This window comes from Marmota monax, unplaced genomic scaffold, assembly GCF_021218885.2.
Source record: "Marmota monax isolate L192 unplaced genomic scaffold, Marmota_monax_Labrador192_F-V1.1 WCK01_AAM20220418_F8-fsc00158, whole genome shotgun sequence".
Lineage (NCBI taxonomy): Eukaryota > Metazoa > Chordata > Mammalia > Rodentia > Sciuridae > Marmota > Marmota monax.
Window position 1 is genome coordinate 1,538,889 of NW_026694092.1, and position 23,682 is coordinate 1,562,570.

The 23,682-nt window shown below is 37.6% G+C and overlaps 1 protein-coding gene across 1 annotated transcript; it reads left to right on the forward strand.

The window, feature by feature from the left end:
• Nucleotides 1-14,785: 14,785 nt before the first annotated feature.
• Nucleotides 14,786-15,337, forward strand: LOC124107142 (ferritin heavy chain-like). Its single transcript, XM_046465059.1, has one exon. The coding sequence runs from the start codon at nt 14,786-14,788 to the stop codon at nt 15,335-15,337; it is 552 nt and encodes a 183-aa protein (XP_046321015.1).
• The last annotated feature ends 8,345 nt before the right edge of the window (nt 15,338-23,682 follow it).

Below are 23,682 nucleotides of genomic sequence, written 5' to 3' on the forward strand. Positions count from 1 at the left end.
AATAAACTTCAGTTTGGTTTGGTAAGCAGAAGAGAATTTTACAGGACTGCACTTCAGTAAATCAGTATTCCTAATATAGTACAACTGGGAATGCATAAGGAGCTTGGCTCTACTTTCCTACTCCTAAACTGAGATGTGAAACCAAGAGCTAAAGTATAAATCTTCTAGGATTTTAGACACTTTATTGAGAGATAAATTGTCTCATTTTATCTTCTGAATCATTTACATGAAGGCATTTCACATAAACAGCAACACATTATGGGCCTCTTCACCAGTGTTCACACACACACACACACACACACACACACACACACCATGGAACTATAATTTCAGACATCGGCCCCATTTATAAAATTATTTTAAAAAGTAAACTGTATTTTAGACACTCTTCTGTGGTCCTCAGTGCGGATTGAGGTGTTAGTTAGCATCACATACATTCATTGCCTGCACAGTGAAATTGGCTTATTACAAATAAGTACATGATTATACTTCCTGAGACATTGTAACTATACCTATCTTGCAGGAATTTTCCTTATTTGTCAACATCTCACAGTTTTACTTTGCGAGAGAGAATCCAAAAAGGATTTTACCAAGTTGAAACATGCTGTGAAGGCCACTTTTTTTGCTTTTCAAAGTAAAAATAAACCATTGTAATAATTCATATTTTCACTTCTGTTAATTTAGCACTGATTTCCACTATGCACATATATACAGTCTAGTTGCATTTTTATTTTTGAACATGAAGGAATCATTAAAAAAGAGATGGTTGAGTTTAATTGTATATTCTAAATTTTATTTATCATTTATTGTACTGGGGATTGTACAGGGGCAATTTATCCCTGAGCTATACCCCTAGTCCTTTTTCTTTCTTTCTTTCTTTTTTCTTTTTCTTTTTTTTTTTTTTGAGACAAGATCTCCTTGAGTTGCTGAGGATCTCACTAAGTTGCTGAAGCTGGACTCAAACTTGCCATCCTCCTGCCTAAACCTACTGAATGGCTGGGATTACAGGCCTGTGCCACCACACTCAGCTGTGTGTTTGTTTTTTGCTCTTTTTCAGGTACTAGGGATGAAACCCAGGGCCTTTCTCATGCTAGGCAAGCACTCTACCTCTGAGCTACATCCCCAGCCCCTGGACTGTGTAGTCCTAAACTGCACAAAATATCTTGTTCTCAAAGAGCTTTATCAGCTGGGCACAGTTGCACACACCTATTATCCCAGCAGCTTTGGAGGCTGAGACAGGAGGATCATGAATTCAAAGCCAGCCTCAGCAAAGGCAAGGCACTAAGCAACTCAGGTAGACCCTGTTTCTAAATAAAATACAAAATAGGGGCTGGGGATATGTCTCAGTGGCTGAGTGCCCTGAGTTCAATCCTTGGTACAAAAAAAAAAAAGCAAGCTTTATCAACTTGACCATCTTCAAAGACCCCCAGAAAGCACCTCAACATGGTATTTTTTTTCACTGAAATCTTTCATTTGGAGATAGCAAAATAGATGGACCTTTTTAAGCGCATGGATTGCTTGTATTTATATCACAGCTTTGTAAATGATAAAGACTGAATAATATTGAGCAGATCTTCTGCAAACAGTCTCACATGATAGCTTCATTTTTTGAAAGTTAACCAAAATCATGAAAACCTTCCTAATGGAGTCATTTGTTCCGGGATTCTTTCCATACTTAAGAAGGGAAATGTTCATTCTTGTGCATAGTCTTTTGTTAGAATCTGTAAACAAGTCAAAATAACACCTGGCATTTTGCCAGGGGAATGTTAGAGTTCATAAACAAGTCTGGATGGTGCCTGGCAAAATGCCAGAGGGAGTGGTTTGAGAAGTAACAAAAGCGAGCCATTAAGTGTGAAGATTCCTGATTGGTTGACTGATGTATCTAGTTTATGCTAATTAGATAAGCTGTGTGGAATGTATAAATACTGCTCCTGTCCTGCAGTAAAGGGCTCCTACTCCTGCTGTATCAACATACACAAGTTGTTCGTCACCCCCCGGTTATTTTGCTGCAGCCGGACTGCGGCAGTCTTTTACTACAAGTACTCTTATTGACAGCATTACAGTTTTCTTCTCCAGCCATCCTTCTAGCATGAGGTGATTTATTGTACTTGAGTTGAAAGCATGAAGATGTCTACTTCCATAATCACAGCTGGCAACAGCCTTCTTGTTTCCTGCTGAATGGATAAGACCACATTCTTAACCCTGTGGCTGTACATCTTATTGAACAATATTGGCCTGATTTATGACTTGTTTCTTCTGGTATTCTTCCAGCCTCATTAGGAGGCAGAAGTAGATGCAATAGAAGGCAGCCCCAAAAGGGAGACCAAACAGCCAAAAATGAGCAAGGTGTGCAAGTTTTGGACATGGTACCAGATGGGGGCTGCCCTGAGCCACCCAAGCACTCTCTGAAATCTTGCTTGGGCCAGCAGGACCGTGACCCTGCTCAGAAGAGAATGCAAGCCACTCTTAACCAAGAAGGATTATGGATAAACAGATTCCTCTAAGCTCTCCTATCTTACCCAGGAGTGCCAGAATTTTTTTTTTTATTTTATTTACATTTTAGTTTTCGGCAGACACAACATCTTTGTTTGTATGTGGTGCTGAGGATCGAACCCAGGTCGCACCCATGCCAGGCGAGTGCGCTACCGCTTGAGCCACATCCCCAGCCCCAATGAATTTTTGACACCTCTTTCCTTGATGACCATCACCAAAAGAGAGCAAAAAAGACAAGTGATATAGTAAATACACCAAGGGCATGAACTCCAAGAAAAGTTTGGTAACAATGGAGAATCATCAAGACAAAAGCAAATTTTGAGATTTATCTTCTTTGATCACAATAGTCAAGTTTGCCAGCTGAAATGATCAAATAATTCATCTGCTTTGTATCTTTAATTATTTAAATTATAAGGAGGTAGAAATCGTTTGCTTTTTTAAAATCAGTGCTTTTCATTAAAACTGCCTTTCTTATCAATATTGTTCACAAGTGCAGAATATAGGGGCTGTATGAGGCCCTGCATTCCCGCACCACAAAAATAAGTAAGAAAGAAAAAGAAAACAACTGCAGAATACAGGATCTGAGATGGACATTATTAGAGAAAATAAAACTTTGCCACTTAATAAAAGATGTTAGGCTTCACACGATGACACATCATCGACAGTGGAATGAATAAATTTTTTTTAAAAAGTGTATTTCAGCTCACAGTTTCAGAAAAATTGATACATTCACACAATGGAATGTTACATATCAATGAAAAGAAAAATTACAACTATACCCAAAAGTTTGAATGAATCTCACTGTTGGACAGAAAAGGCAAATCCAAAAGAGTACATGCAACATGATTCCATTTAGGATTGGCAAAGATCACCACCTCTGTTGTCAGAATTCAGTGGAGTACTTACTCTTGGGAGGTAATGACTGAAAAGAGGAATGAGGGGTCATCTGGGATGTTGGTTTTGTTCTGTTTCTTGATGTGGGTGTTGGTTTCATATGTATATGAAACCCACGAAGCTGACTCATGATTTGTATACTTTTCTCTATGTATATCATATTTCCTTGAAAACTTAACATTATTTTAATAATAATGTTATGGTAATTCCTAGGCTTATGTGTGGGCTAATAATAAGGAAATATGTGGCTCTAGAACAAGAGAAAAAATATAGTAATTGTTTAAGAATCAATTTTATTCCCAAATTTCAGCAGTGGCTATCAAGACAACTAAGATTGATCATTTAGAAACATACATACATGTTCATTGACCTCCACAAAACATAAGAGATGGTACACTTGACTACCCCAATTTACTAATTCCATAGATGCTGTCATCTTTTAGAGGGAGGTTGAATAACTTATCCAGTCCATATCCAAAATTGACAAAAATAACTTTATCTTGATTATTGCCCTTGGGCCTTTAGAGGAAACTGAGACCACTGAAATGTTTAAAAATCCTATGAGGCTATTCTTTCATCCATTGGTTGTAGTTTTATGAATATGGAAACTTAAATGTGCTGTAAACTTGAAAAGGACAACTATAAAATGAAATTTACATACGGCAGTAACATACAAAGACTTAATATCTAACATTTCATCGTCAGAGTAAAATCATCTAATTTGGTTCAAATCTCCATTCTTAGTGAAAGAAAAGTATTAAGAACAAATCAAAGAAGTATTTTAAAGTTACCTTTTTGCATGTCAGTCCTGTGTTTAAGTGGTCTCAATTTCACAGAGATGGCAGAAGATGAGCAATGATCATTAAGAGTCTAAACACTGTCACTCTCTGGCTGAATTATTCTGGGCAAGTTTTTTCCTCTGGGTCTTTTGTTTTGTCACCTATACATTGAAAGCATTGTACATATTAATTATTCTTCCCTCATGTACAAGTCTGCACATAAGTAGCCCAGAAGAGTACAGTGATTTCAGAAAAGCAAGGAAGGCCCTAGGCTCCTATCATCTTGCTATTCCCATTATTGGAATAATGTTGCCCTGACTTACAGTATCCAAAATGGTATACCTCTACCACATCTGCATCCATCCAATTGATGAAGAGATCAGAAAGGGGAGGAGTAGATTATTTCTTCTCACATTACTGATCAGAACTTAATTACCTGGCCTATATAGCTGCAGAAGATACATAGATCTAAGTTTTCATATTAGTTGGCCATGTGCCCAGCTAAATATTGGGACTTCTATTAAGCAGAGACGAAATGGAAAAAATATTGAGGGACATTTAGCGATGCTTTCCACAATGAGATAACCTCTAAGATCTCAGCTAGGACGGTACTTCTTAAGTACTAAATATTAATTTTGCAAGGTCTGTTCTTAAAAGACAGTTTACTAACTCATTAGTAAATGAAAATATGCTACTATCGGATGAAAAGTGAAGTCTTGCATATGAACAATTAGACTTCCCATTGGTGTAACTCAAAATGATATGTCAGGCTTTTCCTTGAACAGCAACTGACATAAATGTTGAACCATATGAAGCTGACAATATTCAAATATTTTTGATAAAAAATGGGAATTTTATTTATTCAAACTTTGTATTTTCATATACTTCATACAGAATGAGTATACCAAATACATAACGATATTTTCTTTTTTTCTTCTTCTTCTTCTTTTTTTTTTTTTTTTGGTAGCAGCAGGGATTGAACCCAGAGGTGCTTTTTGTATTTTAAGGCAGGGTCTCACTAAGTTGCTTGGAACCTCACTGAGTTGCTGAGGCTAGTCTTGAACTTGCCATCCTTCTACCTCAACCTCCCAAGTTGCTGGGATCACAGGCATGGTTCCCCCATACCCCTGAGCCCTGAGCTTAGTTCTTAATAGTACTTATTTTTCCCATTTTTTTACAAACCCATAAATGTTAAGAATCACTATTATATAGTCTTGTGAACTTGAGCCAGAAATATGGCTCTGAGAACCAGTTTTCCTGGGATATATGTATGATTGAAGCAGTGTTAAAAGATGCTTTCTTAATATTTACAAAGGAGAAAGACAAGTTCCTATTTTCTTTTAACACAACAAACATAAAGAAACTTGAGAAAGCACTTGAGTACTTCTGTGTTTGCTGATATGTAACCCTGAAGCTTTATTTCTCCAATCAGAGGAGAAAGCATAGCTCATGACCTTTTGCTAACTGCAGGGCATTGCTCTTTAGAGCCATATCTCATGTAACTGCCAATTTACAGGAAATGGTCTCTTGGCAACAATTACTTATCTGGAGCAAGACATGCACTCCTTGTGACAGCAAAATATTGTTGGAAAGTGACTGTTTGCCTTGCCAGTTATAAATATAGAACTTTTAAAAGCATATTTAAGTAATATTTTATCTGACAGAGTTCTCAATGTTAAGACTTACACATTGAAATATTTATTATGAAATGAGGCAATGTCTTATAATTTCTTCAAAACAACATGTAAGTAGTATACCACCATGAATAAATAAATGTTCAAAGTGGGAGATGGGAACATGGGAATCTATTTATGTTAGTTAGCTTTGCATTGCTGCGACCAAAATACCTGACAAGAACAAATTAGAGGAGGAAAAGTGTATTTCACCTCACAGTTTCATAAATTTAGTCCACCTTGGCTGGTTCCATAGCTTTGGGCCCCCAAGGCGGGGCAGAGTATCTTGGCAGAAGGATCCAGCAGAGGAAAGGCTGCTCAGCTCATGATGGGGTCAGGAAGCAGAGATAGGAATGAGGAAGGGGCCACAGGGAAGATGCATCCTTCCAGGGCTCACCCCGGTGACACACCTCCTCCAGCCATGCCCTACATGCCTACAATTACCACCAAGTTCACTTAAACTAGGACGAACTGATTAGATTACAGCTCTCATAATCCAATCATTTCACTTATGAACATTCCTGCATTAACACAGGAGGTTCTGGGGGACACCTCGTACAAATCATAACACTATTGTAGTATTCTTTTTATTTATTTATTTATTTTGTTGCACACATTTGAAATGATCCATGATCAAGAGATAATTCATCCCCCAAAAGCACATTTAGGGATAACACAACATATTATTTCATACAAACATAGTTTTGTCATAAAGTATCACAAAAACAATCATTTAATTATTTTAGATTTGTTGTTGGGTTTATTACATAACACTGTTTAAAGGTCAATAGGTCTTACTACATTTCCAACCAAAACAACTTGAGAATAAAATCTAATTCTCTCTCAGAGTCATAGGTCTCATAATAAATGAGTGTCTAGTATTTATACTATTTTTTTCAGTATATTCCAGAACTTTCCATGGTAACATTTTCCCAATATTTAAATACTAACATTGTTAGAGAACGTAACCTTAACAAAATGTTTTTCCACTCCTGATGAAAATAACAACACACAAATCTTTTATTGCATTCGATGGGCTGGAGATGTGGCTCAAACGGTAGCGCGCTCTCCTGGCATGCGTGGGGCCCGGGTTCGATCCTCAGCACCACATACAAACAAAGACGTTGTGTCCGCCGAATACTAAAAAATAAATATTAAAAAAAATTCTCTCTCTCTCTCTCTTTAAAAAAAAACAAATCTTTTATTGCATTCAAAAAAGCCAACATGAAGATTTGAAAAAAAATAGAATATTTAGTTTTGGTTTTATGTATAAAAACATATGGTCACGCTTTTTCTAAAAATTGTTGATTGACAATATAAAAAATGATTTAAATTTAACTTCTAAAATTAACTTTATTCATAACAATTCTCTTTGGCAATTAATATTTTAAAAGCAGATGAGAGACAATAATATGATATCCCACCTACAAAATGTAACTTTGCAAGATATTTTCTCAACCAACTAATCTAATATGTAGGTCGGGGCCACTGAAACTACTTCCAAGTTCTACAAAGCAACAATTTTACACAGCTATGACTCAAAGATTTAGCACTCAATTTGGAAACAATGAAATATAATTTGAGGCTTGTTTCCTAACACCAGAGGGTCTAGAAAACATGTTTTGTTTCTAATTTGTAAACATGATTAAGGTACTCAACTGACAAAATATAGGCAGCAGCTCCAAACCCTAAGCAAAGAGCTATTCTCCTTTGCAAAATTTCTCTTCTCTTACCACCATTATCTCCTCCCTCCCTTCCTCTTTCCTGGCAGACACAATCATGTGATAATTTCTAAGGCAACTTCAGGCCAAAAACCACATAAATGTGGAATTTTTCTCTTTGACAAAGTTTTAGTAAAGCATTTACCAAAGTGAACTGAACATCAAAATTGACTTTGCCAGGCACCAATTTGCAAGTACTTATAGCCATTATGTATTCATAACTGAGAATAACCAAATTCTGGCTACTATCATTCTGTGCAAATGAACCACTTTAATCAAAGAATTAAGTATAAAACTTGTGTTCTGGGAGTTGTCTTTCACAATTTTGCTGTAATAAAACTAACATACAACCCTCAAATCCCAGTTACAGGTCTCCAGCTTGGCTATGGGTTGAGATGAGTTGAGATTTGCTCTACCTGCCTCCTGATTCTACAATGTTCAGTGCATGGCCAACCACAATTGTGTAAGCACATTTAGCAGACTTTTTATCTTCTCACACACCACTGAAAGGAAATGACATGGGACACTCAAAATTAGGGGACAAAGAAGTATTTACCATCACCAATGAAATCATGGCTAAGATAGAAAAGGAAGGATGAACTGTGAGTAAATAATACAACCTACCACAAGAGAACAGAATACAACAAAGTCCCTAAGTGGCAAGAGAATGATGAATGGAAAGTTTCTATCTTGGGTCTCTAAACAGGTGCTGGGCCCACACTGACTTATAGTTGGGTTGACTCATAGCAACATCAATAAATTACTCACCTTGAACAATTATGCAATAAATACAGACTACAATCCAGACTTTCAAAGCTAGCAATAGCTTTTGTTCATGACATAAAACTAGTTTGAATAAATCAAGTCATTTTCAAAAAAGTATTTGAAGATATATGTTGTTAGACTTCCATCTAGTGGCCAACAAGAGTCACTATTCACGATCAATGACGAAAGCATCTTGAAGGGAAACAACCACCACAAAAACAAAACAAACCTCATATAGAACAGCTGTAGCTCAAAGGTCAAATTCAACCAATTTTAAGGTGTGTGTGTGTGTGTCCTTAAGTATATATTTTTTAAGTATACTACATTTTCTTTTAGTATAATACATGCACCATGTTTTTTTTTTCTTTTTTTATATTTATTTTTTAGTTGTAGCTGGACACAATACCTTTATTTTATTTATCTTTATGTGCTGCTGAGGCTTGAACCCAGGGCCTCGCATGTGCTAGGCAAGTACTCTACTGCTGAGCCAAAACCCCAGCCCCCCTGTGTGGTATTATAGGGCAGTTAATATATATAGGTTAAGATAGGTTAATGTTTCTTCCCTGCATAGTGTACCTAAAAACACAGCCTCTTGTATAGGAAATTCATGAATATTTGTTGATGGATTTAATTGAAGAACATACTTTTTCCCTTAAGGAACTTAAAATTTCCTTTTGTAAATGCTTTTTTTTTCATCTTATTACACCTCTCCGGTAGAAAAGAAGTCATCACCGACATGCAAATTAACTTCCTTCAATATTGCCCAATAATAAAAATAATCAGTTTTCATGACCAATGAGCCATATAGTCACTACTTGGAATTTCATCTCCACTGAATATTCTGCTCTTTGGCTGACACACTGTTCTTTTTTTAAATTAAATTTATTTTTAATTTTTATTTATTTATTTTTTGTGTGGTGCTGGAGATTTAACTCAGGGCCTTGTGCATGCAAGGCAAGCACTCCATCAACTGAGCTATACTCCCAGGGCTGGATATAAAAATAAATTAAGTTTATTTTTAACTGGTATATGAAAACATAAGAATTACACCTATTAATGGGGTACCATGTGATTTTATATATATGTATTTAAACATTATTTTATATATATATATATATATAAAATAATGTTTAAATCAGGTTAAACATATCTATCTCCTCAAACATTTATCATTTATTAAGATAAAATCCACATACCACAAAAATTCTTTAAAAAGTATAATTCAACATTTAATGTTTTCACCGAGTAGTGCAACCATCATCACTGTGCAATTTCAAAACATTTTCATTATGCAAAAGAAAAGCTATGTACCCATTCATACCCATTAGCAATCATTCCACATTCCCCTCTCTTAGCAACCACTTTTCTACTTTTTTTCTCCATGGATTTGTTTTTTTTGGACATTTCATATAAACAGAACCATACCAGCCTTTCATAACAGGCTTCTTTCATTTTAGTTTAATGTTTTGAAGGTTCATATTTTTCGTAGCATATATTAGTATTTCATTATTATAAGGGACAGACAGGTGCAAGTTGTGGGAACGTGAGATTAAGGGAATAATTCTATAAAATGGGTGCACTGTGCTGATCCCCACATGCTTTTTTTTTCTTCTTTTTTTTTAGTACTAGGGATTGAACCCAGGGGCGCATAGCCTCTGAGCCACATTCCCAGCCCTTTTTATTTTTTTTATTTTGAGACAGGGTCTTGCTAAGTTGCTCAGGACCTCACTAAACTGCTGGTTTTTATCTGGCTTTGAACTTGCAATCCTCCTGCCTCTGCCTCCAGAGCTGCTGGGATTACAGGTATGTGCCACTGCACCTGACCCAAGTTTTCCACCATTTTACAATCCTCCAAGTAAGGTATGAGAGTTTCCATTTCCTCATATCTCCAACACTTGCCATTATTTGTCTTTTTTATTTTTATCATCCTAGTGTGGGTAAAATGGTTTCTTATTGTGGTTTTGATTGAATTTTCTTGGTGGCTATTAATATTGAGTATCTTTGAATGTATTTATTGGCAATTTACACATCTTCTTTGGAAATATTCTTATCTAAACACAATGCTCATTATTTCTTCTCCTTTTCCTTCTTTTGAGATGGTGTCTCTTTCTGTTATGCAGCTTGGCTGGAACTTACAGGCATGTGCCACCATGCCCAGCAACTTTGTTCATTTTTCAATTGGATTATGTGATTTTGCTCATTTTGTTTTAAGAGGTCTTTATATATTCTGTATACAAGTTCCTTATTAGTTATATAATTTGCAAATATTTTCTCTTTGTACATTCTTTTCTTTTGTTTTGAGTAAAATTATTTTTAACTTTTTATCAAAAGTTTTTAATTTTGATGTAGTCAAATTTTTCTATTTTTTCCTTTTGTTGCTTGTAATTTTGGTGTCATAGCTACAAAAGTAGTACCTAGTCCAAGATTATAAGGTTTTACTTCTAAATGTTTTGCTAAAAGTTTTATGGTTTTTATCTCTTATATTTAAGTTTGTGACCCACTTGTGAGTTAATTTTTTTAAATTTTTTTAGATGGACTCAATGCCTTTATTTATTTTTATGTAATGCTGAGGATTGAACCCAGTGCCTCACATATGCTAGGCAAGCGCTCTGCCACTGAGCCACAACCCCAGCCCTGTGAGTTAACTTTTTTATATATGGTTATCCAATTATCTCAGCATCACTTGTTGAAAAGACTATTCCTTGCTTTTGTCAAAAATTAACTGACCATAAATGTATGGGTTTATCTTGGGTTCCTCAATTCTATTCCATTCATCACTTCTATTGTCATGCTAACGTCAAGTAAACCTTATTAATGGAGTGTTATAGTAAGCTTTGAATTCAGTAAATTATGAGCCCTCCAACTTTGTCCTTTTTCTTTCCCATATGAATTTTAGGTAAAGCTTTTTTATTCTTCCCTCCAAAAAGCTGAAAATTTAATAGAGACTTGCTAGAGAGCTATAGAAAGTTCAACTCAATTGTCATAAAATCTGATGATTTAATCTAATAAGTCAAAATTACTTGGAGATCATTCTTATATGCCTGTCATAGCTGAGGTTATGTTAGCCTTTCTTTCCGTAAGTTTTATTCTCTTTCCTTCATGCTCAGTTTCACTCTCTTTCACTAGAGGAAAGTGAGTTGAACTTTCTATAGCTCTCTGGACTTCATCAAAAGAAAACAAAGTAACTCTAACTTAGAAATAAACACACACTTTCTCTCCCTCACATGCATCAAACCACTACTATGACCACTACAGTCACCACATTTCTCTTTTAAGTACATACAACTTGCAGAAACTGGCCTAAGGAGAAAATAAGTACTTTTCCTTTAGGGGGCAGTTGGACATGTCTATTCTTTTTTTTTCTTTTTTTAGCATGAATACCCTCCCTAGTGAGAGGGTAGGAGAAGGGCCTAATAAAATTATGCTGAAAGTTCTCCTCTCACTCTGAACCTTTTGACACAGATAAAATAAAACTAAAAGAAATATCAAGGGGCAACCAGGCACAGTGGTGCACACCTGTAATCCCAGCTACTTGGGATTGCAAGGAGGATTGCAAGTCTGAGGCCAGCCTCAGTAACTTAGTGAGGCCCTGTCTCAAAATAAAAAAATAAAATAAAAAGGGCTGGGGATGTAGCCTATTGGTAGCATGCCCCTGGATTCAATTCCCACAATTACAGAAATAAAAAATGAAACAGCAAGGAAAAGCTACAATGGAAAATTTTTATTAGCCAAGCACAATCTTAGACTGAAAGTTGGATTTCTATATTTTCTTTGAGAGATAACAGGTTAGGAAAATAATTTACACAAAGAACATATGATGTTTAAATTGGCTTTTATTTTCCAGCCAATTGATTCTAGCCATGCAGGGACATATCATTCAAAGGATGAAGTCTTGAGTAGTAGCTTCAATTTACTTTAAAGTAGAGTCTACAAGGAACCCTCACTCTGCCTCATGCCTTTGATCCAATGTCCTGTGAATGCAAAGGGGAGGAAGTTCTCACCTAGACCTCTATTTCAAGTAATTTGCCCAACCACAGACCTTAAAGTTACACTGGCCTCTTCCTAGGGGTCAATGTCCAATAAAAGACTTCTCATATCCCTGTCTTATTCAGAGTTCTCAATGTTTTAGCTTTGTCTCAGGTCACAAAACATTTCCTGAATTGCAACAAACTCTTCCTTCCCTCTACTAGATTTGGAATTATTTTGTTCTTGCTTCTTGTAGTTTCTGTAGTTTGGAAGTTAAAAAATTGATTTGAGACCTTTTTCTATGTAATATAGCCAGCCATTTAGTGCTTTAAATCCCATCTAAGTAGTTTAGATGACTCTCACAAATGTTGATATGTTATGCTTACTATCATTCACTTCCAAATAACTTTCATACCCCTTGATCTCTTCTTTGACACATGTACTGTTTGGATGTATGTTATTATTTTCCAAATATTTGGCAGAGTTTTTTTTTCAGATATCTTTCTTTTAATGATTTATAGTTTAATGTTATTGTGGTCAGAGAACATGTCTTTGCACGAGTTAAATCCATCTAAATTTATGTTGTTGAATGGCCCAGGATTTGGTCCATCTTTGTAAATGCTTCATGAGAACTTGAAAACAAATGTGCTTCCAAAGAATATATTTTTAAAGATTCCCCTTACACCTCAATGATTTTTGCTTAATGTGAGCATTATTTCTTCCTTCTCTTCCTCTTTTCACCCCTGATTAGAAAAAGTAATATTCCACTGGTAGCCTGCAGAGAGACTTTTGCTGTTTTTGAATCATGTGGATGTATTAATTACTTAAGAAATAATTATTTGTATTTTTAAGAGTAAAAAAGGTTACTGGAGCCATAGTGGTGAGCTAGACACACAAAAACTTATCTACTACACACACCACACACACATACAGTTAGTAAAGCAGAAAAGGTAAGGAGTGCTTGGAAGATAAAACAAAGGATGCTTTCAGACTGATAAGTCCAGAAAATTAAAAACATCTGCAGTAGAAAGTCAAACATACTTGGAGAAAGTTCAAGAACAGTGTCTATAAAACCAAACAACTACAGAGGGTACTGGTGCAACTATGAAATTAAAGAGTTCCTCTCTAAACAGCAGATCCACCTGCCCCTACCTTGCTATACCCCTCTGCCATGTCTGTTAAAGTAGGTAATGAGCACCAGTAGCATTTGATCCCTTTTAGTCCTCCAAAACTACATTTCAAAGACAGTATTATCTGACCAGGAAGAAAACCCAAATAACACTAGAGGTTGAGACAATTGAATAACTGAACAGAAGGGCACAAAACAGCAGCACATATTGCCTAGAAGAGAGATCCACTAAAGCCTTCTAATGAATATGCCCAAATTTTGGAACTGGGATGATCTATGCCATGTATCCCCAAAGGAGAACACTGTCTAATTGAAGCGCTATACTCTAATACTCAGAGAAGCCTGTTAGTGAAGTGGACCTCCCAAGACTTCACAACTGTGGATCAGAGTCATGCTAATTCCCTAGGGCAAATCCAAAGGGTCCTTGATTCCCACAAATGAATAAACAAAGGTTGGCCAGCTATTTCAGGGAATGAAGAGGAGACTACCAGAAACAAATAAAACTAATGCTGGAGGAAATAAACAGGTATAATAAAAGAAACAGAAGAGAACTTTGCCAAAATTAAAATTCATATTCTCAGAATTATAAGGAAGACAGGAAGTTTATAAAAAGAGAGCACATTGTTATAGAAGGAAACAACAGAAGACAAGAGAAAGTCCTTGAATGCTAGAAATGTTATTGCAAAATTAAAAATTCAATGGAGAATAGACATTGTGAAGACACCTGGGTTGCTGATGGAACTCAGTACCAAGCCTTGGCCTCTGACCACTGACACCTAACCCCTCCTTCAAAAGGGTCATTATTAGTATAAAGCTTGAAATCACTAAAGAGAGGTGCCATTTAAATAGAGCTTTATGATATTAACTAAGGACACCACAAAAAGTATTACATTTTTATCAAACAATCACATTTGGACAGTATTCCAATGAGTTGCTTTAAGAAAATGTTCAGGTGATTGACACAAGAAGCTTGTCCTTATATTCATAAGTACCTTTTAGAAATATTATAGGTTAGCGCACACTGGCTAGTTTGCGGATGGAACTAGGTGCTGGCGGCCCCACCAACTGATCACTGACCCCTGACCTTCCCAGTGGCAGCCATTTCTAGGCCAACATCCACTATTGCTCACTTCCGGCCGCCATTTTCCTCTTCCATTTCTCCTCAGGTCCGCCTAACGGTGACCCTCCCGGGTCCCGAGCCTATTTTTTTGCCAGCCGCACCTTCCTCACCAATCCTGGGGGCGCCCAGAAGACCCAGCCGCTGCCGCGGCCAGTGCAGCTGCCGACTCCACTGTCTGCTGTCAGTGTTAACGCGCCATCTTCGACTTCGTGCCCGCGCCACCCGCGCCTGCACCGGCATCCGCCATGGCCTACTCCGAGCCCTCACAGGCGCTCCTCAACTATCACCCCGACTACGATGCCAACATCAACAGCCAAATCCAACTGCAGTTGTACACCTCCTACGTGTACCTATCTGTGGCGTTCTTCTGCGATCGCCACGACATGGCCTTGCAGCACTTCGCCAGTTTCTCCCTGAGCCGCTCCCAAGAGTGGAAGGTCTGCGCCAAGAAGCTGCTGGAGCTGCAGAACCAGCGCGACGGTGGTGTTCGCCTCCACGAAACCACCAAGCCCGGCCACGACGACTGGCACAGCGGCCTCCAGGCCATGGAGTGCGCCTTCCACCTGGAGAAGAGCCTCAACCGGGGCCTCCTGGAGCTGCACCACCTGGCCGCCGAGAGGGGCGACCCCCACCTCTGCCAGTTCCTGCAGCGCCACTATCTGCACCAGCAGGTCCTCATCATCCGCGAGCTGGCCGGCTACCTGACCAACCTGCGCAGGATTCAGGCCCTGGAAGACCCCATGGCCGAGATCCTCTTTGACAGGCTCACCCTGGGCCGCAGCTACAAGGACGACTGAGCAGAACTGTGCCCAGCCCATGCCACCCCCCGGGTGGGTCCCCAGGCCAGGCCTACACGTTGCCCTTTCAGCAAGTTCCCTTCAGTGTGGGCCTTTCAGTTTGATTGTTACTTCCAATAAAGTTATTTATTTGGTTTTTAATGAAATAAAGGTGTCCAGTTGATGTGTGTGTGTGCACGCGCGCGTGTGTGCAAAACGCTCATCTTTTGAGAATGAGGGCAGATCCTTGTGTATCCAGGATTCTTTCTGCCCATCCGTGTCCCATCCACAGGCTACTCAGAATCTCCATGGGTAAAGAGGAAAGGTATACCAGGAGCCCCTGGAAAACACAAAAACAATCTTCCTTTATAAACAGTGTGTACAAGAGGGGTAGGATTGCATGAGAGGATGTCGGTGGGCTCTTAGTAGCTATTCAATGCTGAGTATAAGAAGATGGTGCTTCTGGGGGACAAGTGAAGGGAACGGGATTGAGAATTAAAATAAGGGTGGGGGGAGGTTGGTCGCGCAAGCCTGTAATTCCAGTAACTCTAGAGGCTGAGGCAGAAGGATGGCAAGTTGGAGGTCAGCCTACGTGATTTAGTGAGACCCTGTCTCAAAATAAAAAGCAGTTTGGGGATGCAGCTCAGTGGTTAAGTGCCTGGGTTCAATCCCTGGTACCAAAAAATAAAAATAAGTTTTTAAAAAGGCACCTTCAACTTTACATAAAACATTTAGTTTTTTAGAATATGCAAATGTTTAACTTTTGTTGATTCTGGGTAACAAAATGAGAGACCCATGAAATGGCATGTCAGAGTACCTCTTTGACCACCTCACCCTGGGCCACAATGAGGGTGATGAAAGGACTGAGCCTTAGCCTGGCTTCCCCATAGACACAAGGTGAGTTACTGTGGTCACCAGTGTGTGTGTGTGTGTGTGTGTGTGTGTGTGTGTGAGAGAGAGAGAGAGAGAGAGAGATGGGGGGGGGCAGTAATATATATTACCCTCAAATATTTTCACTTCTTTTTTCCCATGTGCATCATTTCTTCCATTAAAGTGACCTTATTACTAAGAAAAAATATTAATAAACTCTCCAGCTTTGCTTGTTCTTCGTTGACTTAAAAATCATGAATTTTGGTGGTTATGCAGCGGGGCAATACATTATTCATCTCCCAGGAGCTTTGCTGTAGATAACACCTCTGACATGTGAGTTGTAATGATAATGGTTGCCTAGGTTACTTTCCAGAGACTTGTAGCCTGCTTTTGCTAAAAGCACAGACTCTTCACTTGGGTCTACACATATTTAGTAGGTGACTGGAACAGAATGAAAAGGCTTGGCATCTCTGCCTTCATATTGTATCTCTTTTGCCACCTTAACCATTGGGTCAGTTTTCTGTTCAGCTTTGCATGTGCACATGTTGATCATCTGAGAAATGTTATATCCAAAACTATTAAGACAAGTTTTACTTGACCTGGACTTGCCTAGCCATCTCTTCTCCCCCTTGAAGGCTAAAGGTTATCTGTCAACCACCATCAACAAAAAGGAGTGAAAAAAGGTGGCAGCCAAGTTCCTGGAAGATCTGTGGCTATTACCCAAAAGTGAATATTCCTCCCCTTTATTAGCCTGTCTCTCTCCCTCATTTTTTCTATGTTTACATCTGTAACCCCTCAACTCCCTGGAGTTGAAGAGTTTATTTGTGACACGAACTTCCATTTCTCTATTCTCTGGCCACTAAATAAAACCTTTATTTCTCCCCAACACTTGTTTCTTGGATATTGGGACGGGGTAACAACCTGATACCCAAAACTGTCACTAGAAGGATGCAAAGGATGAGGACAAGGTTGAAGAACATAATTGTTATATTGGACAAAAAAAACACTAAGTTGTCCTGAATGGTAAGCCTGTGACACTTCAGCAACTTGGAATACTGTAGAGGGGTGGGAGGAGTTGAAAGTGGTTGATCAGTGAGGAAACATTGTATCCAGTCCAGGTGTTGGTTGAGGAAATGAAGACACAGATAAATTCCAGACTGGTTTGGGGAAAATTAATCAAAGTTACTCATGAAGGAGAGATGAGGAATGAGAGATGGTTCTGGGGTTTGGACTTGAGTATCTGGGTTAATAGTGATGCTATTATGAACCCGGGAATGTTTGCAGCAGGCTAACCTGGGGGTGGGGGTGGGGAAACAAAATCTGAGATACTTATTAGACAAAAAGTCACAAGGTCAGCAAGTAGCTGAAAAAAAATGAATATCCCTTTCCCCTCCAAATATACATATGAGAGACATCATCCTATAGGTTATATTAAAGCCATGTAGGGGGTGGGGCGTCTATGGTGTCTGGGAGCTTTGGATCCCCTGCAGTTTTTACAGAGCACTGATATCTATGGACTCTAACATGGACTTCATTTAAAGAAACCCACGGACCATTAATGGACAAAAACATGAATCAATTTGTATTGTGGCATTCAAATCCTAGCACTTTGGGAGAGGCTGGTCTTGAAGACCTGGGCATAAGCAATTCTCCTGTCTTAGCCTACTGAGGAGATGGGATTACAGCATCAAGTACCAAGTTTTTGAAGACCATGACCCACCATACCATCATTATGCATTCAAGAGTTGAGTATGAATAACCACATCAAGATTTAGATCCTCTTCAAAAGTTTCAAGTGTCATCTGCATTAAAGCTCTCTATTGGACCCTCTCACAAAAATAAAAGCTGAAAGGGACCCAACTCCATTAATATACTTTAAAAAATATCCCTTCCTCTGACTTCAGTTTCCTTGACCATTAGGGTCTTTCATATTGCTTATGTTCCTTTAGACAAGAGCTAACAAAATGGTGCATTCCAAAAAATGTGTTCTATGGCCATAAGTTTTTCTTGGTAGGACAGAATAAACTTGGCATAATAAGTTTAGAATTAGGTCTTTTATTGTAGCCTACAAAAAGTTGGGTCAAGAATGTGAAAATGAGAATTAAATGTTAAAAATTTTTGAGGTTAGTAGAGTATATGCTTTGCATGAGTAAGGCCTGGATTCAATCCCCAGCATCAAAAACAAAAACAAAAAGCCTCCCATATATTTATGAGGTTAGATTACACTCTCTATGTGTTCTAGAGAAAAGACCCCCCAACCTGAAATTTGATGGTTTTTATTCTATCTCTGCCTCCACCTCTTACTAGCTATATGATAATTGGGAAAGTCCATTAACTGACCTTATCTTCATTATCTGTAAAGGAACCTGGTATTTCCCCTGCCTACCTCACAGGGTTGTTGTGAGGTTCAAATGAAATAATATACATAAAAAAGACAATAAAATGTGCAATACAGTTGTAGGGATATGTGTTACATGATTGCAAATCATTCTTTCTGCTCTTTGGCCTGGGAAGGTAGGTGATTTAAACACAAATTGAAAACATATATTATGTCCAAGCTGGATATGTGGAAATTAGGCTACATTAAACTTTTTTCTCCCTCTGAATACTTAGAGTACTCTTATAGGCTAATTCTAAAAAGGAAGAAGACTACAAATTTCCCTCAAATTATAAATTGGCATTGATGATGTTCTAAAGTAATTAAGGGTTGTAATAGCGATTTACAATGTCCATTTACTAAATTGTGACCAGAATTTTTTAAAATGAAGAACATAGAGGAGAATATTTCACAATGCCTCCCACATAGGAAGAGTAAATATTGTTTTAGTTATATGTATGTTTGAATATGTGTATAGTTGGCTATTAAATAAAATGATATTTTTTCTTGTGAGTTGCAAAAAATAAAAAAAATTAAAAAAAAAAATAAAGCCATGTGACTAGACATACTCACCAGAAAAAGAGCATAAAGACAGTACGGCAAACTCATCCCCAAGCCCAAGGCGGCTGACATTAGAGGATAGTTGATGTATTGAAACACCCAGAGAGCTGCTGGTTCCATTTGATCCTTATGTTATTTCCAGAGTGTCCCCATGTCTGTTCCAAGTTTATTTCAAAATCAGCCCATTTCTGGAAGCTAGATGTGGCCTCTGGTTTGTCTTTAAAATGTGGAGAAAAATTGGCCTTTTGCTTTGTTTTAACGGCAATGGGTAGAAAGAAATTATTTTCCAGTAAAAGAATTATTCCACAAGGAATTGATATACCTGCTTTTCTATGTTTGTTTCCTATTCCCCTTTAAAACCAACCCCCCTCCCGGTCCACCCTCATTTGACTAGGATATCTCCACCCATGTAAACACTAAGGTTGTCCATATCCATGAAAAAAATAGTCAAAACATTTTTTTTCCTGTGATACATTGGAGTTATAAAGATAAAAATAAAAATATTATAGACTAAAAGCTGTAGTCAAAGACACATGAATTGTTTTCATCCCTTTTAAGTTAGCAGATTGCTCTGAACATTCATTATAATACCAACAACTTTAGCTATGCAGTAATTATCTTCCCTATTTCCTCATTACTACACTTTAAGATTTTCTTAAAAGTTAAGATTATAGCATTGTGAGTTTAGCTTCCAGAAAATGTTATTGCCCCCTGCCCCTTGCACGTTTCAGTCCTATGTGGTCTTCTCACTGTATTTCTTTCTCTGCCTGCTTTGAGGACCTCCACCTTTGATTCAGAAATTACCTATTTTTAAAAAAACATACATATATATGTGTGTGTGTACACATACACACACACACACACACACACACAGGCTTCTCTTCTAGATATGAATAACCACTAACCACAGAGTAAGCATCTATTTAAGTGCTTCAATTTTTAAATTGAGGACTTTTCTTAATTTCCTCTTTTAGAGAGGAAATTTAGAGCACTGATTTTTTTCAATGCCTCTTGTAATTATAGATATTATTATCTTCATTTTTCACAGGAAGAGACCCTATAAAATTCTTTGGGTTTTTTTTTTGTTCTTTTTAATTTTTATTTTACAGATGAATGGAATTTACTGTGGTATTTCCCTATACATACACATGTGAATTGACCATGTTCGTTCACTCTTCTTCTATCTTGGGCCCCCCATTCCCACACCTTTCCCAGTCCCTAGTAACCAACTTTTACTTTCAGCTTGACTGTTTTACTTATTTATTTTTCTGAGTTCCAATATGAAAAAGAACGTGATATTTGTCTTTCTGTATCTGACTTATTTCATTTAACATGAAGTCCTCCAGTTCCATTCATTTTTCTACCAATGACAGGATTTCATTCTTTTTTATGCCTGAATAATACTCCACTGTGTGTATAGACCATATTTTTTCCACTCATCTCTTGATGACTACCTAAGTGATTCCATATCTTAACTACTGTTAATTTGCTGCAATAAACATAGGCATGCAGGTAATCTCTTTTGAATGCTGACTTAATTTCCTTTAGATATATACCTAGGAGTGGTATAACTGGATCAGAGATCTATTTTTATTTTTTTCAAGAACCTCCATACTATTCTCCATAATGGCTATACTAATTCACATTTCTACCAATAGTGTATAAGAATTCCCTTTTCTCCCTTTCTTTGCCTGAATTCTTCTTTTTATAAGAGCCATCCTAACTGTGGTGACATGATATCTCATTGTAGTTTTGATTTGCATTTCCCTGATGGCTAATATGATATTGAGCATTTTTTTCATAAATGTTTGGCCATTTGTATTTCTTTTTCTTTTATTTTCTTTTTTTGAGAAGTGTCTCTTCAGATCATTTGTCCATGTTTAATTGGATTATTTGTGTGTTGTTGAGTTTTTTGAGTTCTTTATATTTTCTGGATAATAACCCTCTGTTGGAGGAATAGCTAGCATATATTTTCTTCCATTGTATAGATTCTCTCTTCACTTTGTTGATTGTTTCCTTTCCTGTACAGAAGCTTTTTAATTTGATGCTATCCCATTTTTGCTTTATTCCCTGGTGCTTTTGGAGTCTAACGCAGAAAATCACTGCTTGTATCAATATCTTAAAGTGTTTCTCCTGTGTTTTCTTCTAGTATTTCCAGAGTTTCAGGTCTTACATTAAGGTTTGATTCATTTTGAGTAGACTTTTATACAAAGTGAGAGAAATGTCAGAGTCCAGTTTCAATCTTTTGCTTGTGGATGTCCAATTTTCCTGAAATGGTTCCAGGATTTCTTAACCATACAATTCTTGGGTTCAAATCTCAGTTTAGCCATTTACTATGTTGGGTAAATTTGGTCAAGCTCTTTAACCTCTTATACCTTGTTTCCTCACATGTAAAATCAGGATAATAAAATTAACAATCCTACTGGGATGTTGAGATCGAGTGGCTGTATGTAAATCACTTAGAAGAGTTCCTGGTACAGTGTAAGTCACATTAGCCATCCTTTGTCACCAGTGTGACATCATCTTATATTCCTCATTTCTGGGTTCTTCTGTGATCTCTATGATTTGGAGAAAAAAATTTTTTTTTCACATCTATGCTTCGCCACTGGAGGTCTCTCTTGCATTTCTACCAACCATATCACCCTACCTACTGAGAAGAGAAAATCCTTAGCAACTGCTTTGGTTGTCAGGTGCCAGGACTCAGGAGGGTGGTTTGCTCTTTTCCCTGCCCCAAATCCAGGCCCAAAAGTGTAGGTGAGTTTTGCTGTGGCAGCTTTCCATGGTATTGCCCCTGTTCTGTCTCCACCTGCCTTCCTTTGAAATCACCCCTAGAACACTTCGTGCTTCTCTCAAAAGCCTGAGCCTCCAACTTCCATTCTGAACTTTCTCCCCACTCAGCAGAGATGGAGAGGAGCAAAAGAATGAAGTGCTAACTCCACTTCTCACTTTGTTTGGATGCTTGGATCTGAAAAAGAGAGAAATGGGTGGTCAGGGTTTGGGGGGAAAATGAGCAAAAAGGACCACAATGGGGCTATTGATAACAAAATAACTACATGGGATAAATCACCTTGAGCTTCAGCACAGAGGTTCTCAAGCTCTGATTTGCATTAGAATCACCTGCAGTGCTTTTAAAACACTCAGTGCCTGGGCCCAATCCAGTCCAAATGCATCAGCCTCTGGGGCAAACCTAGGCATCCCAGGCATCGAAAACTAGTGCTTTATCATCTACCTCAAAAGTGGTCTGTGGAAGAGCAACCAGAACCTCACCTGAGCTCTTGTTATTAATGCAAAATTTCAAGCCCCACCCCAGACATACTGAATCAGAATCTTTTTTTTTAAGACCCCAGGTGGTCAATTTGCACTCTGAAATTTCAGAAGCACTGTTTTAGTACCCTCAACTAACAACACTACACCTTGAAATCACCTAGAGAGCTGGAAAATAATACTAGTCCTTGGATTTACACAACTTGCTCAGCTATATTCTCATGTAAGTACTAGACCAAGTATAATAAAAGCTTACTGTAGCTTCAACAATTATTATTGAATCAATAATTATTGATCACACATATACACATACACATTAGCTTTTATCCATTGCTGTAATTCCTCATATACTTTTTTTTATAGCATAGGTCAGCAAACATCAGCCTGCAATAGCCATCAAATTTGCCCCCCATTTTTTTGGTGTGTGGTGCTGAGGATTGAACCCAGGGCCTTGTACATGTGAGACAAGCACTCTATCAATTGAGCTATATCCCCAGCCTCACCCTTCATTCTTTTTTGATAAGAAAGTATTAGAACACAGCCCCTCACTTCACTTACCTATTTCTAGGATTGCTTTTATGCAACAGATGAATTCGTTTCCACAGAGACCACTTGGCTTGCAAATGCTAAGACATTTACCATCTAGTCTTTTATGGAAAATCTTTGCCAAACTATATTTTATAGTAATTTGCCACTGCTCTTAATTTGCCTACAGCTACCATATAGTTCAAGCTTTTTTCAACTTCATTTACTCATCTATTTACCTTTCCTATTTCCTTTTGCTTTGTTCACTCTCAATAAATATTCTAGAATGATTCAGATATTTGTAATATTTTACACATATCCCCAACAGCCACACTTACTAGAATTGCGATTGTCAGTCTCCAGGCTAACATCTTTGTGTATTTCAGCAAGTCAACCTGTCCGACTTTGTGTCTTCAGTTTAGCCTGTCTCTCATTGTGCCTTTGTTAATTGAAGGCCATCAGTCATCCCGCTTCTGGGAGCATCAGAGTGGAACAATTCCTGACTAACCTTTTTTGACTGATTCTCCGTAATTACATATTCATCACAGAGACTATTTAAAGTGTACTCATTTTTAAGTCATTGCAATCTACTCCAATCATTTTCTTGCTGTGAGGCATTTAAATTTTATTAATATGCAAAGCTACTGCCTTGTATGAGGTGGAATAGACTTCTTCCATTTTATCTGCATTTCAACGTTTACACTTTATAATGTTGCTTTTAGTTTATAATTCATTATATATGATATTAACTGTACCACATGGACCAAGA